General features: G+C 46.3%; 1 protein-coding gene across 1 annotated transcript in view; it reads left to right on the forward strand.

The window, feature by feature from the left end:
- The window catches only part of NLE1 (notchless homolog 1), a 203986-nt gene that overhangs the window by 133486 nt on the left and 54940 nt on the right, over window positions 1–15560 (forward strand). Inside the window, exon 11 of the mRNA XM_085647121.1 lies at window positions 6390–6549. Within this exon, the coding sequence (XP_085503247.1) occupies window positions 6390–6549 (160 nt within the window). The remainder of the gene's footprint in view (window positions 1–6389; window positions 6550–15560) is intronic.

Here is a 15560-nt window from a genome sequence, read left to right on the forward strand (position 1 = left end):
CAGCTGTGGATACAGCTTTAGAGAAAATGAAAAAGGACACGGAGACTGCTAAATCCATGGGAGCATTACAGTCTCCATCCACACGAGGTTCCTTTCAACGCTCCTTCTATAGAGGTGCATCCAAAAACATCAGTGCAGACACTGTTTCTTCCTACTACAAAAACCCCACACAAACATCCCCCAACAAGGGATATTTTAGAGGTGGGTATAGGGGAAATAACAACAAAGGAAGAGGCCGAGGTGACAACACTCGCGCCTCTCCCACTAATAAGCAGTGACTTCCCTCCACTCCCTCCAGACCATTCCACTCCGGTCGAAGGGAGACTCTCACAGTTCCTACCTGTCTAGAATTCCATTACTACAGACAAGTGGGTAAGACAAATTATCCAGTATGGTTACTGCTTGGAACTTACAGCAACTCCACCCAACATACCGCCCAAGTAGCGTCCAATGTCCACGGAACATCTGACAGCCCTCAAACAGTAAGTTATTTCGCTGCTTCAAAAGCATGCAATAGAACCAGTCCCCATCCAACATCAAGGAACAGGAGCTTACTCTCTAAATTTCCTAATCCCCAAAAACGATGGTACCCTAAGGGCCAGTATTGAACCTCAGACCTCTCAATCTCTATATACAGTCAGATCATTTTCACATGATCACTCTTCAACAGGTTCTTCTACTGCTTCAACAAGGCGACTTCCTTGCCACACTAGATCTCAAGGACGCCTACTTCCATATTCCCATACACCCTTCTCACAGGAAATACCTAAGGTTCACAGTGGGCGGCCATCACTATCAGTTCAAAGTCCATCCATTTGGGGTGACCACAGCACCCAGGGTGTTCACAAAGTGCCTTGCAGTAGTAGCAGCACACTTGCGAAGATAACAAATCCCATGTATTTCCATACCTCGACGACTGGCTCATAAAAGCCAAATCATACAACCAGTGTGTTCACCACACTTATCAATCATTCAGCTGCTACACAACTTGGGGTTCACAGTAAACTACACCAAGTCACACCTTCAACCCTCCCACATATATCAGTATCTAGGAGCCACAATAGCCCCTTCCGAAGCTCTAGCATACCCCAATCCAGCAAGGATAGCCAGTATGCAAACCCTCACACTTTCTCCCAGCATGAGTGTTTATGCAGCTCATAGGAATGATGGACTCTTGTATTTTCATTGTACCTCACGCAAGACTTCAGATGCGCCCTTTACAGGAATGCTTAGCACGTCAGTGGACGAGGCTCAAGGTCAACGTACAGATCTGGTGTTGGTGGACAGCCGCACACATCGCTCTCTGCAGTGGTGGAACACACAAAACCTTTCCAGAGGGCAGCTGTTCCTAGAGCCAGTTCCACAGATAGTGCTAAATGCAGACGCAACACTCACCGGCTGGGGAGCCCATCTCCTAAACCCCACAATTCAGGGCAGGTGGACCACTCAACAAAAACTGTTCCATATCAATTACCTAGAATTACTGGCAATTTTTCTAGTGTTAAAGTCGTTCCAAACACATCTCCTCAACAAAGCTGTCCTAGTCCGCACAGACAATATGACTGCAATGTATTACATTCACAAACAAGGAGGAAGACGTTCTTTGCAGCTGTTTCACCTAGAGCAAAGCATATGGAGATGGGCCATTCAGAACATCTTCCAGGGGTGAACAATCAGATGGCGGATCTGTTAAGTCAGACTCAACAGATACACGAATGGGAACTTCATCCACAAGTTCTTCAACCCTTCTTCCAGATGTGGGGCCAATCAGACATAGATCTGTTCGCCACACATGCAAACACAAAATGCCCAACCTTCGCCGCCAGGTTCCCGCACCCGTTGTCCAAGGGCAATGCGATATGGATGAACTGGTCAGGCAGATTTGCGTATGCTTTTCTGCCACTCCCGCTCATTCCACTAGTAGTACGCAAGCTCAAACAGTCTCTCAAGATGTTCCTAGTTGCTCCAACATGGGCACTGCAACCATGGTTCACAACACTACTCGAACACTCAGTAGTTTCACACCAAACATTACGTCTCTCCCCAAAGCTGCTAACGCAGAACCATGTAGAGATAAGGCACCCAGATCCATCACAACTGAATCTAGCGATCTGGCTCCTGAAATCCTAGAGTTCGGATACCTTTAACCTCCAACGGACTGTATGAACATTATTAAGGAAGCCAGACGCCCCACTACTAGAGCTTGCTATGCAGCTAAATGGAAAAGATTTGTCATTTACTGCAATACTAACAAAATTGACCCATTGGATGCTCCAATTCAAAACATTATCTGCTATTTACTACATCTACAAAGATGCAATCTGGCATACTCCTCAATAAGATCACATCTGGCTGCCCTTGCCGCCTACCTACAAAACAGACATTTGTCATTGTTTAGAGTACCTGCTATCAAAGCCTTTATGGAAGGCCTTAAAAGGATAATCCCACCCAGACTGCCACTCTCTCCAGTGTGGAACCTAAACATTGTTCTTACTAGACTCATGGGTCCCCCATTTAAGCCTTTACACAAATGCAAATTACAATTCCTTACATGGAAAGTAGCTTTCCTTGTCGCAATCACCTCTCTCTCAGAAGAGTAAGGGAGATCCATGCTTTAACCATACCAGAACCATTCTTACAAGTACATCGTAACAAGGTGGTTCTTAGTACAAATCCAAAATTCCTTCCCAAAGTAATCTCTGCTTTCCACCTTAATCAGTAGTTACCAGTATTTTTCCAAAACCCTGATTCCGTAGCGGAAAGAGCTCTTCACACGCTCCATGTCAAAAGAGCTTTACTTTACTACATAGACGGGACTAAAACCTTTAGGAAAACAAAGCAACTGTTTGTAGCTTTCTCTCCACCTCATAAAGGCAATCCTATTTCCAAAGCCGGAATTGCCGGGTGGATAGTAAAATGTATTCAAATATGCTTTCAGAAAGCAAAACGTACTTCCATGGCATTCTTAGGGAACATTCCCCTATAAGGCATTTGTAAGGTAGCAACATGGTCTACGACACACACCTTCACCAAACACTATCGTGTAGATGTGCAGGCAAAGCAACAAGCTTCTGTAGGCCAAGCTGTTCTTAAGACACTTTTTCAAACCACTGCAACCGATACAGTCGACCACCACTAGGGGAGACACTGCTGTACAGTCTATGCACAGTGTGAATTCTGCAGCTCATATGCCTCGAACGGAAAATGCTACTTACCAGTATGCATCTGTTCTTGGCATCTAGAGCTGCAGAGATTCACACGCCCACCCACCTCCCCGAAACCTGTATCTGTTCCCGTGTTATCTTACTTGGATACATTCTCATGGACATCTTTCTGTTTCTTACAAACTCCATCATTTCCCTTCATGGTGAAAAACAATCTGAGGATAGAGTCGATGCCCATGCGCACTATCGTCCAAGGGAGGAGTCCCCTATCTCGTGACTACAAAAGACTTCTTCAAAGACAACAACAAGGTGCAAGCATCCGGGCCCAACACCAGATGGCGATCTATGCACAGATTGTGAATCTCTGCAGCTCTACATGTCAAGAACCGATGCATACTGGTAAGTAGATATATAATCTCCTCGCCCTCTGACCTTATGTATATCAGAGGGCAAATTCCACCTGACTTGCTGGTTGTCTCGAACGCCCGTAAGAGGGCTAATTCCATGGCTGCGAGTGATGCTCCACCTCCTGACAAGGAGGGTAAGCTTATTGATCCTTCTGCCAAGAGTAGCAGCACGCTCTACCAATCACTGGCTTATTGCTAATACCATAGAATTATTGGCCAGATTCAATCGTGCCCACGGGGACGAAATAAAAGTACTCTTCCAACACCTCCCAGAAGAGCATAAAAAGAGAGGACAGGAGCTTGTAGCTAAGGGCAAGCTTATCTCTAACACATCCATTAGGTGCGCCCTAGACTTCAGACACTGCAGCCAGGGGCATTAAAACTGTCATTTGTTGTGCTGCCATGCCTGGCTGCGCATATTTGGCTTTAGACCAGCGGTCCAACTGAGCCTCTTAAATGTCCCCTTTGATAAAGAACACCTTTTTGGCCTACATGTTGCCCAGGCTCTTGAGAAAATCAAAAATGACATGGAAGTTGCAAACTCCACGGGTGCACTACAAACACCATGTCCCCGTGGCTCCTTACGCCTCTCCTTCTATAGGGCGGGTGCAAAAATATCTTCCGATGCCTCTTACTCTTACCACCAAGGCCAGAGTCATTACACCTCTCCCTGAGGTTACCACAGGGGCACATACTGGGGCAACAACTCAAAGGGTAGATGCAAAGGTGCTTCCCTACGTAGTGCTGCACCCGCTACAAAACAGTGACTCCACCCCGCTCCCCCCTCCCCCTGGTCCTTCCCCACCTTTCGAGGGACGATTGTAACAGTTTCTCCCCACTTGGCTATCCATAGCATCGGTTCAGTGGGTATTGGACTTTATCCAACATGGTTATTGTCTGGAGCTCATCACCACACCTCCAAACATTCCACCTCGCACTTACAGGATCTCTCACCAAACATTACTCAAACAGGAGAGTCAAACTCTTTTACTCAGATGAGCTATAGAACCTGTTCCTCTACATCAGTATACCCCCTGTACCTCCTAATCCCTAAAAAGGATGGATGTATGCGGCCAGTCCTAGATCTATGGCCCTTAAATCATTATATCCTGTCGGAGCGTTTCCATATGGTCTTTCTCCAAAATATAATCCCACTTCTCCGGCAAGGCAACTTTCTGTCTGCCCTAGACTTTAAGGACGCCTGCTTTCACATTCTGATACATCTGGCACATCCCAACTACCTAAGATTTGTGATAGCCGTTAAAACATCCATATCTCGACGACTGGCTTCTCAAAGCCAACACTCTTCCTATGTGCAACAACGCACTCAATATACCAGATACCTGCTCCATCAGCTAGGCTTCACCATCAATTTCCAAAAATCTCATCTTCAGCCTTTTCAGTTTCAGCCGTATCTGGGAGATATCCTAAACGCACAGCTGGGATACCTTATCCCAATACAGCAAGAAACCGAAATTTCCAAACGCTCCTACCACGTTTCCACCCCAATCAACAGGTGATAGAACTATCATGCGCCTACTGGGTATGATGGCATCCTGCACAGCTACATGTGCTTCTTCTTCGGGAATGTCCAACACAACTGTGGTCTCTGTGACATGGTCATTTAGAGGATCTAGTGTTTCTAGACAGCCACACTCATCGCTTTCTGCAGGTGGTGGAACACAACCTGTTAAGAGGGCGCTCTTTCCTCGACCCTGTTCCCCACATCATCCTAACAACTGCCACATCACTCACAGGCTGGGTTGCTCACTTACACAATCTCACAGTCCTGGGTCTCTGGGACACCAAACCCAGGGTCCCCACCTCAACTACCTAGAGCTTCAAGCTGTTCACCTAGCATTGAAAGCGTTCCTACTTCACCTGCTCGGCAAGGTTGTCTTAGTCCGCACAGACAAAATGACAACCATGTACTGTGTACAAAAACGGGGGTGGGAGGACACATTCTCTACAGTTATCATGCCTATCTCAGACCATTTGGCGTTGGGCTGTACATCACTACTTTCATCTGTTAGTGGAACACCTCCGAGGAACAGACAACGATTTTTCTGACTACCTCAGCAGGATGCGGCAACCAATCCACAAGTGGGAACTTCACCGAAAGTCCTCCTCCCTTACTTCCACTAGTGGAGCTTTCCACAGATAAATCTGTTCGCAAGTGCAGAATGCCCAAACTTTGCTTCCAGATTCCCAAACCCACTATCCAAGGGCAATGCTCAATGGATGAATTGGTCAGATATTTGCCTACGCTTTTCTGCCTCTTCCTCCGTTTCTGGTTCAGAAGCTCAGGAAAACATCCCTCACACTCATATTACTGGTTCACAACACTACTTGAACTGTCAGTAGTTCCCCAAGAGAAGTTTCCCCTCAACCCAGATCTTCTCACTCAGAACCATGGAGAAATCAGGTACCCAAATCCCAGGGAACTCAACTTACCGATTTAGCTCCTGAGATCATTGAATTCAATTATCTCACTCTCCCACCTGAATGTGTGAACATTCTCAAGCTGGTAGGCCTACTACTGGAGCATGCTATGCAGCTAAATGGAAAACATTTGTCTGTTATTGTCATTATAAGACTATCAATCGATTTAATGCTACAATACAACATTGTTATCTTCTACATCTATAACTCTCTGGTCTTGCATTCACATCCATAAGGTCACATGTGGCTGCATATCTGCAAAGTAGACAACAGCTGTCTTTGTTTTATGTTATAGTATTCAGACTGGTGTCTCTGAAATGTGGTCTGTCAGATGTGGGTTGTGTTCTGTTTTTTACACCCTACATCCATTTCTCAGGTATCTTTCTTCCCTGCGAGGGCACGTTTCAGCTGTGTACCAGATTGCTTGGTCTGCAGACAGTCGGCTCCTGGTGAGTGGCAGCAGTGACAGTACGCTGAAGGTTTGGGATGCCAAGACTCGGAAGCTGTCTATTGACCTGCCAGGTCATGCAGATGAGGTTTGTACTTCACTAAGGTCCATTTTGAAATTAAGCTTTTTGAAATGTTTATTAATACCACACTGGTGAGAAAATGTGAAAGTAGTCCCTTATCTCTCAGTCCGATATAGCATCAGCACTGAACCTTACACTGCACAGCAGTGTGAAAGAACTAAGCAGGCAGCCTGGCATATGTTTGTTGGTTACTGCAGTTTGACGTTTGGATCTTTGCAACAGTGGCTATATAAATATTTGTTGTTTTTTACTTTAAGAACTAGTATAGCATGAACCTACCAACATGGATGTTGAAGCATTTTACAAAAGCTAGATAACAGCAGGCATAATTAACAGCAGGTACCTTATATAATTTTGAGCACCAGTCTCTAAGGGCCAGATGTACAACCTTACCAATTTGTGAGTCACAAATTGCGTTGTTTTGCGACTCGCAATTTGCGACTCGAATGTAGGAAGTTATAACGATTCCTAATGGGGTCGCAAATTACCTGCCTCATTAATATTCAGAAGGCAGGTTCAATTTGCGATCCCATTAGGAATGGCAAGCACTCCCAGGGATGGTGGGTCAGCAGACCACCATGTTTGTGACTGCTTTTTAAATAAAGCAGTTTTTTTTGTTTTTTCTTAAATGCAGTCTGTTTTCCTTAAAGGAAAATTGGATGCATTTAAAAAAAACTAAAATGTTTCATTTTTTAAGAGTAGCCAGTGGTCCGTGGACCACTGCCTGCTTGTAAAAATAATTTTCAATGCCACTCACAAAGGGGAAGGGTTACCCTGGGGACCACTTCCCATTTGAGAGTGGCTAACCACCTACTTGAAGTAAGTGGTAAACTGCAAGTGTTTTGTGACAGCAATTGCGGTCGCAAAAAAATGGTACATACCATTGGGACTCGCTATTAGGAAGGGATGCCCTTGGCACTCCCCTTCCTAATAGCGAGTCGCAAACCCTATTTTGCCAGTCGGTAACCTATTACTGACTCGAAAATAGGGTTTGTACAAGGGCCAGACCTATATTGTGGTTGCAAACACGCCGATTTCCCAGTTATGACCGCAAAAACCTGTCGTACATCTGCCCCCTAATTTTGTTAGTTGCTGCTATGACATAGCAACAGTGGGAAACAAAAGTTGTTTCCCAACATTGCTTCATAAAGGAAATCCAGGCCACATTGGCTCTCTAGAAACCTATCTGGGCATCATGGCACCCTGCTCTAGTGAAGAGCGGCGAGCAATGCTTTAGATGGGAAGGAGGAGGAATTGAGGGTGGTAGGAGTGGCTGGCAGATGGCTAGGTAATATATTTATGACAGCAGGAAGATGCAATATTGGCTCACTCGTTACTTCTCTGCCGCGATGCAGCAGTTGACAGGGGCAGTAGACTTTGGGGGCCATACATACCATAAAACTATGGATGGGTACAAATTGAATAAGGGAGTTGTTTTTCATCTTGGGGTTCTGAGTAACAACATAGACAACCTGAGCTTCTCTCTCGTTATTCTTTTGATGTCACTCAGAACCCATCTCTGTAAAACATCCCCATTGTTCACTGTTACCCATCTATAATTTTGTATGTGGTATGAGGGAGACAAGTATCAGGGAACCTGACTTGCTAATCTGAGAGAGTCTGAAAAAGTATTATTTGATTGAAAAAGCATTACTTGATTTAATTTCTTTTCAATGCCAGTGCCACTTCTTATAATGCAGGAACAATTGCTCAAATTTGCCAGTAACACTTGTGTGACGGAACTGGAGAAACCTGTGTCTGTGTTTTGCACTTTCCTGTGGTTGCCCATTTAATTTTCCCCCTAAATAATGGGTTGTTCAATTCAGGAGCACAAAACATAGTTGACAAAGAACCATGTTTGCATACTTAGCTCCACAATACCAAAACTCTGCTGCTATCATGTCTGCCAGCTTAAAGATGCCATTGCTTCTTAGTATGCAGTCAGAGTTTTTTGTACAGCTCTCACACTCCGGGTTTTTAATATTTTTATAGCGGACTGCAGTAACGATTCCTCATCTTGTTTTTTTTTTTTTAATCATAGCAGGGGGTTTGTTGCAATAGCTTGTGCCTTTTTGCCACCAGCTCTTATTGTGTAAGGACCCCACAGTGCAAAAATGTAAGGTTCACTCGCAAGTCTTGTTTGTTTGGCTGGGCCATTTGAGGGTCTGTGCCCTGTTGGGCTGAAAAACAGGCACCTGCTCCTCTTCTCTGAGGGTCAGAAAGCCCTGTTCGAGTCATATGAGCTGCAGATTACACGCTTGTGCATAGATCGCCATCTGGTGTTGGGCCCGGATGTTTGCAGTTTGTTTTTCCTCTTGGAAAGTCTTTGGAAGTCACGATTTCAGTGACTCCTCCCTTGGATCGTATTGCGCATGGGCTTCGGCTCCATCCTCAGATTGTTTTTTTCCGCCATAGGGCTCGGATGTAATCTTCGCGCTCCGGTTCCGAACAGCTTCCAGTTCGACGCGCAATCCTCACCCCAATTCGCGGTATTGTTTTCGATCGAGATCTCCCCACTCGACGTGCCTCTCATCGGCAAGACCTTCGGTTCCAGTCATCGACGGCGTCCTTCGGGCCTACCCAAGCTCCGGTCCTGGTTAATGGAAAGGACTCCATTTAAAAAGTGTCCTTGATGTGGGTCAAAATTCCCCCACACCGATCTCCACGAGGTGTGCAACCTCTGCCTCTCCCCTGAACACGAGGCTCGAGACTGTCCGGCGTGTAAATCCTGCCGGTCCAAGAAAACGATTCGGGACCGAAGAGCCAGAATAACCATGGCACACTCTTCGACGGCGATCCCGGACGACATCTTCGGGGAAGGCGTTGATGCTCCAGAAGAACACCACACCGACGAGGGACTCGTCAGCGCCTCCGAAGCCGACGATTCAGATGTGGAGGACATCACTCCGGCACAGAGGGTCGTGAGTACTACTCTAACTCCACTCCCTAAGCAAGACCAAAGACACTGCTTCCCACAACGCACCTTCTGGGCCGGTAAAGAAGCCAATTAAGCCTTCAGGCGGCTCGAGCCAGCCCACCGTCGGAGCCGATAAACACTCTTCGGCACCGAAAAAGAAACCGGCCTCTGTCTCGACACCGATCCCCACACCGAAACATTCGTGGTCGAGACCCAGCTCCTCGGCACCGACCTCATCCTCTGTACCGACAAAAACCCACAAGACCACTGACATTTCGAAGCTGAAATCCATCTCGGCGCCTACTAAACAACCGCTCCCACAGGATCCCCAGACCCATGGGACGATTATAATATCCCTGATGTCCCTAACGTCCCACAAGACGATCTTTACCCTTCCAGACCTTCTCCATCAGAAGACTCCTTGGGGTTCAATAATTTATTGCAAAGGGCGGCACACTACCACGGGGTAGATTTACATACCGACCCAGTGGAGGAGGATTTCCTCCTAGACACATTTGACACCACACATAGGACCACCTCCATATTGCCTATGCTAAAAGGTGTTATAAAACATGCGCCGGAGGTCTTTAAGGACCCAGTCAGGGCCTGGGTCATTAACCCACGCATTGAGAAAAAATATAAAGTTGCCCCAACAGACCCCTCCTACATCAGATGGCCAGCTCCACTAGATTCTTTGGTGGTATCCACAGCACGGAAAAGGGCCAACTCTCAGGCGTCAGGTGATGCACCGCCACCTGACCAATAGTCTAAACTCTTGGACGCATCAGGCAAACGTACTGCATCTCAAGCGGCCAATATATGGCGTATCGCCAATACACAAGCACTACTAGCGAGGTATGACCGGGCCCATTATGACGAGCTAGAAGCCATAATGCACCATCTCCCTGATAAATACAAAGCTAGGGCCAATGAGCTAATTCAGGAGGGCAACACAATTACTAATACCTCCATACGTTGTGCCTTACACGCAGCAGACACAGACTTTAGGGCTATTAATACTAGTGTCCTCCTCCGTCGCCATGCCTGGCTAAGGATATCAGGTTTTAAACCGGAGGTACAAGCCTCCATCCTCAACCATCCCTTTGACCAGGAACATCTGTTTGGCCCCAAAGTGGATTACGCCCTAGCGAAAATGAAAAAGGACATGGACACAGCAAAATCCATGGGAGCCTTACAATCTCACCCTCCCAGACGCTCCTTTCGCCGCTCTTCCTTTCGGAGCACATCCAGAGGCTACTCCTCAGACTCCGCTTCCACTGCATACAAATCCCCTACTCAGTCCACCTTTACAAGGGGTTACCAAAGAGGCGGCTACAGGGGCAACAATAACAAAGGCAGAGGCAAAACAAATACCGCCCGCTCTGCCACCGCGCCTCCCCAATGACTTCCCTCCACTTCCCCCAGACCATCACACTCCAACATTTCCTTCCGGTCTGGACTACCATCACCTCAGACAAATGGGTAACACAAATAATTTGGTCAGGCTACTGCCTAGAACTAATATCTACCCCCCCCCCCCAAACATTCCACCCAGACAACGCCCGATGTCACCAGAACATCTGCGGCTACTCAAGCAGGAGATAATCTCCCTCCTAGACAAGGAGGCAATAGAACACGTTCCAACCAACCAACAAAATATGGGGGTCTACTCCCTGTATTATCTCATACCAAAAAGGGACGAGACTCTACGGACCATCCTAGACCTTCGGCCCCTCAACACATACATACACTCAGACCACTTTCATATGGTGACGCTTCAGCAGGTACTTCCGCTACTTTCCCAAAACGACTTCCTCACCACCTTGGACCTAAAAGACGCTTACTTCCACATTCCAGTGCACAAGGCCCACAGGAAGTACCTCAGATTTGTAGTGGACGGCCAACACTACCAATTCAAAGTGCTCCTGTTCGGAGTCACAACCGCACCACGAGTATTCACCAAGTGCCTAGCAGTGGTGGCAGCACATCTGCGAAGACAACACATTCATGTCTTCCCTTACCTAGACGACTGATTGATAAAAGCCAGTTCATACAATCAGTGTGTACAACACACACACACCACCATCCAGCTACTTCATCAGCTGGGCTTCAGGGTAAACCACAAAGTCCCATCTCCAACCATCCCATATAAAACAATATCTAGGTGCCACTATAGACACCTCAAAAGCGCTCGCCTACCCCAATCCTGCCAGGATTGCAAGCATCCAGGCTCTACGCGCAAAATTCATAGCACAACACTCCCTTCCAGCTCGGGTGTTCATGCAACTAATAGGGATGATGGCCTCTTGCATCTTCATAGTACCTCACGCAAGACTCCAGATGCGTCCTCTCCAAGAGTGCTTAGCGCACCAATGGAACCAGGCCCAGGGTCAATTAACAGATCTGGTGTTGGTAGACGGTCGTACCCATCGCTCTCTGCAGTGGTGGACTACCACAAACCTTTCCAAAGGTCGAACGTTCCTGGACCCGGTTCCACAGATAGTACTAACAACAGACGCATCGCTCTCCGGCTGGGGAGCTCATCTATTACATCTCACCATGCAAGGCAAATGGTCACCTCAACAGAAGCTACTCCATATCAACCATCTGGAGTTACTAGCGATCTTCCTAGCCCTAAAATCCTTTCAGACACAAATTTTGGGCAAAGCAGTCCTAATCCGCACAAACAACATGACAGCCATGTATTATATTCAAAAACAAGGCGGCACACACTCTACACAGCTCTCTCAATTAGCACAGAGCATATGGAGATGGGCTATAACCCGGAAAATCTTTCTCCTAGCCCAACATGTCCCAGGAGTACAAAACACTATGGCATATCCACTCAGCCGACAAACACAACAACTCCACGAGTGGGAACTTCACCCGCAAGTTCTTCACCCATACTTTCAAATGTGGGGGCATGCACATATAGACCTCTTCGCCACCCACGAAAACAAAAAATGCCCAAGCTTCGCCGCCAGATACCCACACCCATTGTCCAAAGGCAATGCGATATGGATGAACTGGTCAGGCAGATTTGCGTACGCTTTTCCGCCTCTCCCACTCATTCCACTAGTAGTGCGCAAACTACAACAGCACTCCCTCACACTAATATTAGTAGCGCCAACTTGGGCCAGACAACCGTGGTACACCACACTGCTGGAACAATCGGTAGTACCGCACCAAAAATTACGCCTCTCTCCACACCTCTTAACCCAGAACCATGGAGAGATCAGACACCCGGACCCAGCTCAGCTCAACCTTGCGATCTGGCTCCTGAAATCCTAGAATTCGGGTACCTAAATCTTCCCCCTGACTGTATGAAAGTCATCAAAGAAGCTAGGCGCCCTACCACTAGAGCGTGCTACGCCGCCAAGTGGAAACGTTTTGTTATCTATTGTCATAACACCATCAATCCACTAGAGGTGTCCATTCAACACATCATAGGCTATTTACTCCACCTACAAAGATGCAATCTAGCCTGTACGTCCATTCGACTACACCTAGCAGCCATAGCAGCTTACCTACAAAACAGGCAACATCTCTCACTCTTTAGAGTACCTGCCATTAAAGCCTTCATGGAAGGCCTTAAAATAATAATTCCCCCCCAGAGTGCCGCCCTCACCTGTGTGGAACCTAAATATCGTTCTCACCAGACTAATGGGTCTGCCTTTTGAACCCCTACACAAATGTGAACTTCAATTCTTAACATGGAAAACCGCTTTTCTTGTAGCCATCACTTCCCTCAGAAGGGTCAGTGAGATACAAGCATTTACTATTCAAGAACCTTTTCTACAAATGCACTATAATAAGGTGGTTCTCCGTACCAACCCAAAATTCCTTCCCAAAGTCATTTCTCCTTTCCACCTAAACCAATTGGTAGAACTACCAGTATTCTTCTCGCAACCACAAACTTGCAGAAAGAGCTCTTCACACACTAGATGTCAAACGAGCCTTACTCTACTACATCGAGAGAACACAACCTTTCCGTAAGACCAAACAATTGTTTGTGTCTTTCTCTCCGCCAGACAAGGGCAACCCCATCTCCAAGTCGGGGATAGCTAGGTGGATTGTCAAGTGTATTCAAATTTGCAACAATAAAGCAAAACGAACGCTATCCGTTCCCCCTAAAGCCCATTCTACACGTAAAATAGGGGCTTCAATGGCTTTTCTAGGGAACATCCCATTAGATGATATCTGCAAAGCAGCTACATGGTCAACACCGCACACTTTCACCAAACACTATTGTGTAGATGTGCAAACTAAGCAACAAGCTAGTGTGGGCCAAGCTGTACTCAAAACATTATTTCAAACCACTGCAACAGATACGGGTGGTCGCCGCTAACGGTGGGTACTGCTATATAATCTATGCACAAGTGTGTAATCTGGAGCTCATATCCCTCGAACGGAATATGCTACTTACCAGTATGCATCTGTTCTTGGCATGTAGAGCTGCAGATCTACACACGCCCACCCGCCTCCCCGGCTACCTGTATCTATTCCAGCTTATCTTATTTAGATAACACACACATGGGTATCTTCACTGTTATTACTACCCTCCATCTTTCCCTGCTGGCGGAAAACAATCTGAGGATGGAGCCGAAGCCCATGCGCAATACGATCCAAGGGAGGAGTCGCCGAACTCGTGACTTCCAAAGACTTTCCAAGAGGAAAAACAAACTGCAAACATCCGGGCCCAACACCAGATGGCGATCTATGCACAAGTGTGTAGATCTGCAGCTCTACATGCCAAGAACAGATGCATACTGGTAAGTAGCATATTCCTTTCTAAGTGATCCATTATTCACGAATATCCAGTGGGACTTATAAACTGCTTTTCCACAGGCATCTTTTGGTGGTCAACTGCCAGGTTTACACTTTTGGTACCTTATGAAGCATGATGCCTAGCCTTACCCAGGCTTCTTCACAAAACAAAATGCTAAGTTTTCACCCAAGGGGCCTGATAGTCCCTTACACTGAGCTAAATACTATGTGCCCTTTGGGCCGTGCATCTGGATTTTGGCCATACTTGGCAGCAGGCTATAATATGAAACCATTCCAGAGCTCCCCTCTGGAGCAAGTAAAGTGTCTTTCCTCTGAATCATGCTGAAAGGTTTGTTCCAATCTTAAGTGGTGTTTCTGTTTTGTCTCGTCGAGCAAAGACTATTGCCTTTCACGGTCTGTGTTTCAGGGTCGATGCCCAGTGGTCTGGATGTGTTGTGCTTCCTGTTTTGAAATCTACGATGGTTGGTACTTCTATTTTGATGCCCTCTCGTCTCTCAGAAAAGAGCTGGGGAGTCCTTCTCTGTCACCATCCACCTTATGGGATATTGAAAAATAACTTCTTGGTTGACTGGGGAACGTACACCTTAAACAATACGTTTTCCAGTCACAGCCTGGTGCCGCCAGTCTGTTGGGCTTGTTGTTAAGAACCTAGTAGATGCTTTTTTGCTTTTTAAGACCTCCCTCTTTAGCTCTTTCCCAGCAGGGTCATTGTATTTTACAGTTGGAGTCATCCGCTGTCACATATTGGAATTTTCTGGTCGGCTGGAAACAGGTGCATCAACCATAATCCTTGTGGCATGGCTGTGCCCTGACCTTTTCTTCTTCGTAATCTGTGAGTGTTCCCCTATTGAACTTTTTGAGGATGCTTTCTTTTCTGGTTTAGTTTTCAATGATTTGGTTTTTGAACCGATTTCTATTGATTTTTCAAAGTAAAAAAGTCCCACTAATGAGACACCACGCAATATCATATATCATTTACAAAGTATGGATATTGGCCCCACGCCATTTCCAGAATTTAGCATTCAGCAAGTTGCAAGAAGCTCCTTATTAGTTTCATGACTACAGATTTTTCAGATCTATCAAAGTAACAATTGCGGTGCTTGAGCACAAAAGAACACATTAAACAACTTCTAATAGGCCTATGCCAGAAGCATGGTCATTAGTGATACATAAATGACCAAAGAGGTATACCCTAAAAAGAAACCGCACGGTCTTTGAAAAGGAGTGACATGCTGTCAGTATAGTGATGGGTTAGCCATACAAGAATGTGTATATCAAAATAGTATGACGGTGTGAGTATACTAAAAATGAG

Source organism: Triturus cristatus, chromosome 3_2, assembly GCF_964204655.1.
Source record: "Triturus cristatus chromosome 3_2, aTriCri1.1, whole genome shotgun sequence".
NCBI classification, from domain to species: domain Eukaryota; kingdom Metazoa; phylum Chordata; class Amphibia; order Caudata; family Salamandridae; genus Triturus; species Triturus cristatus.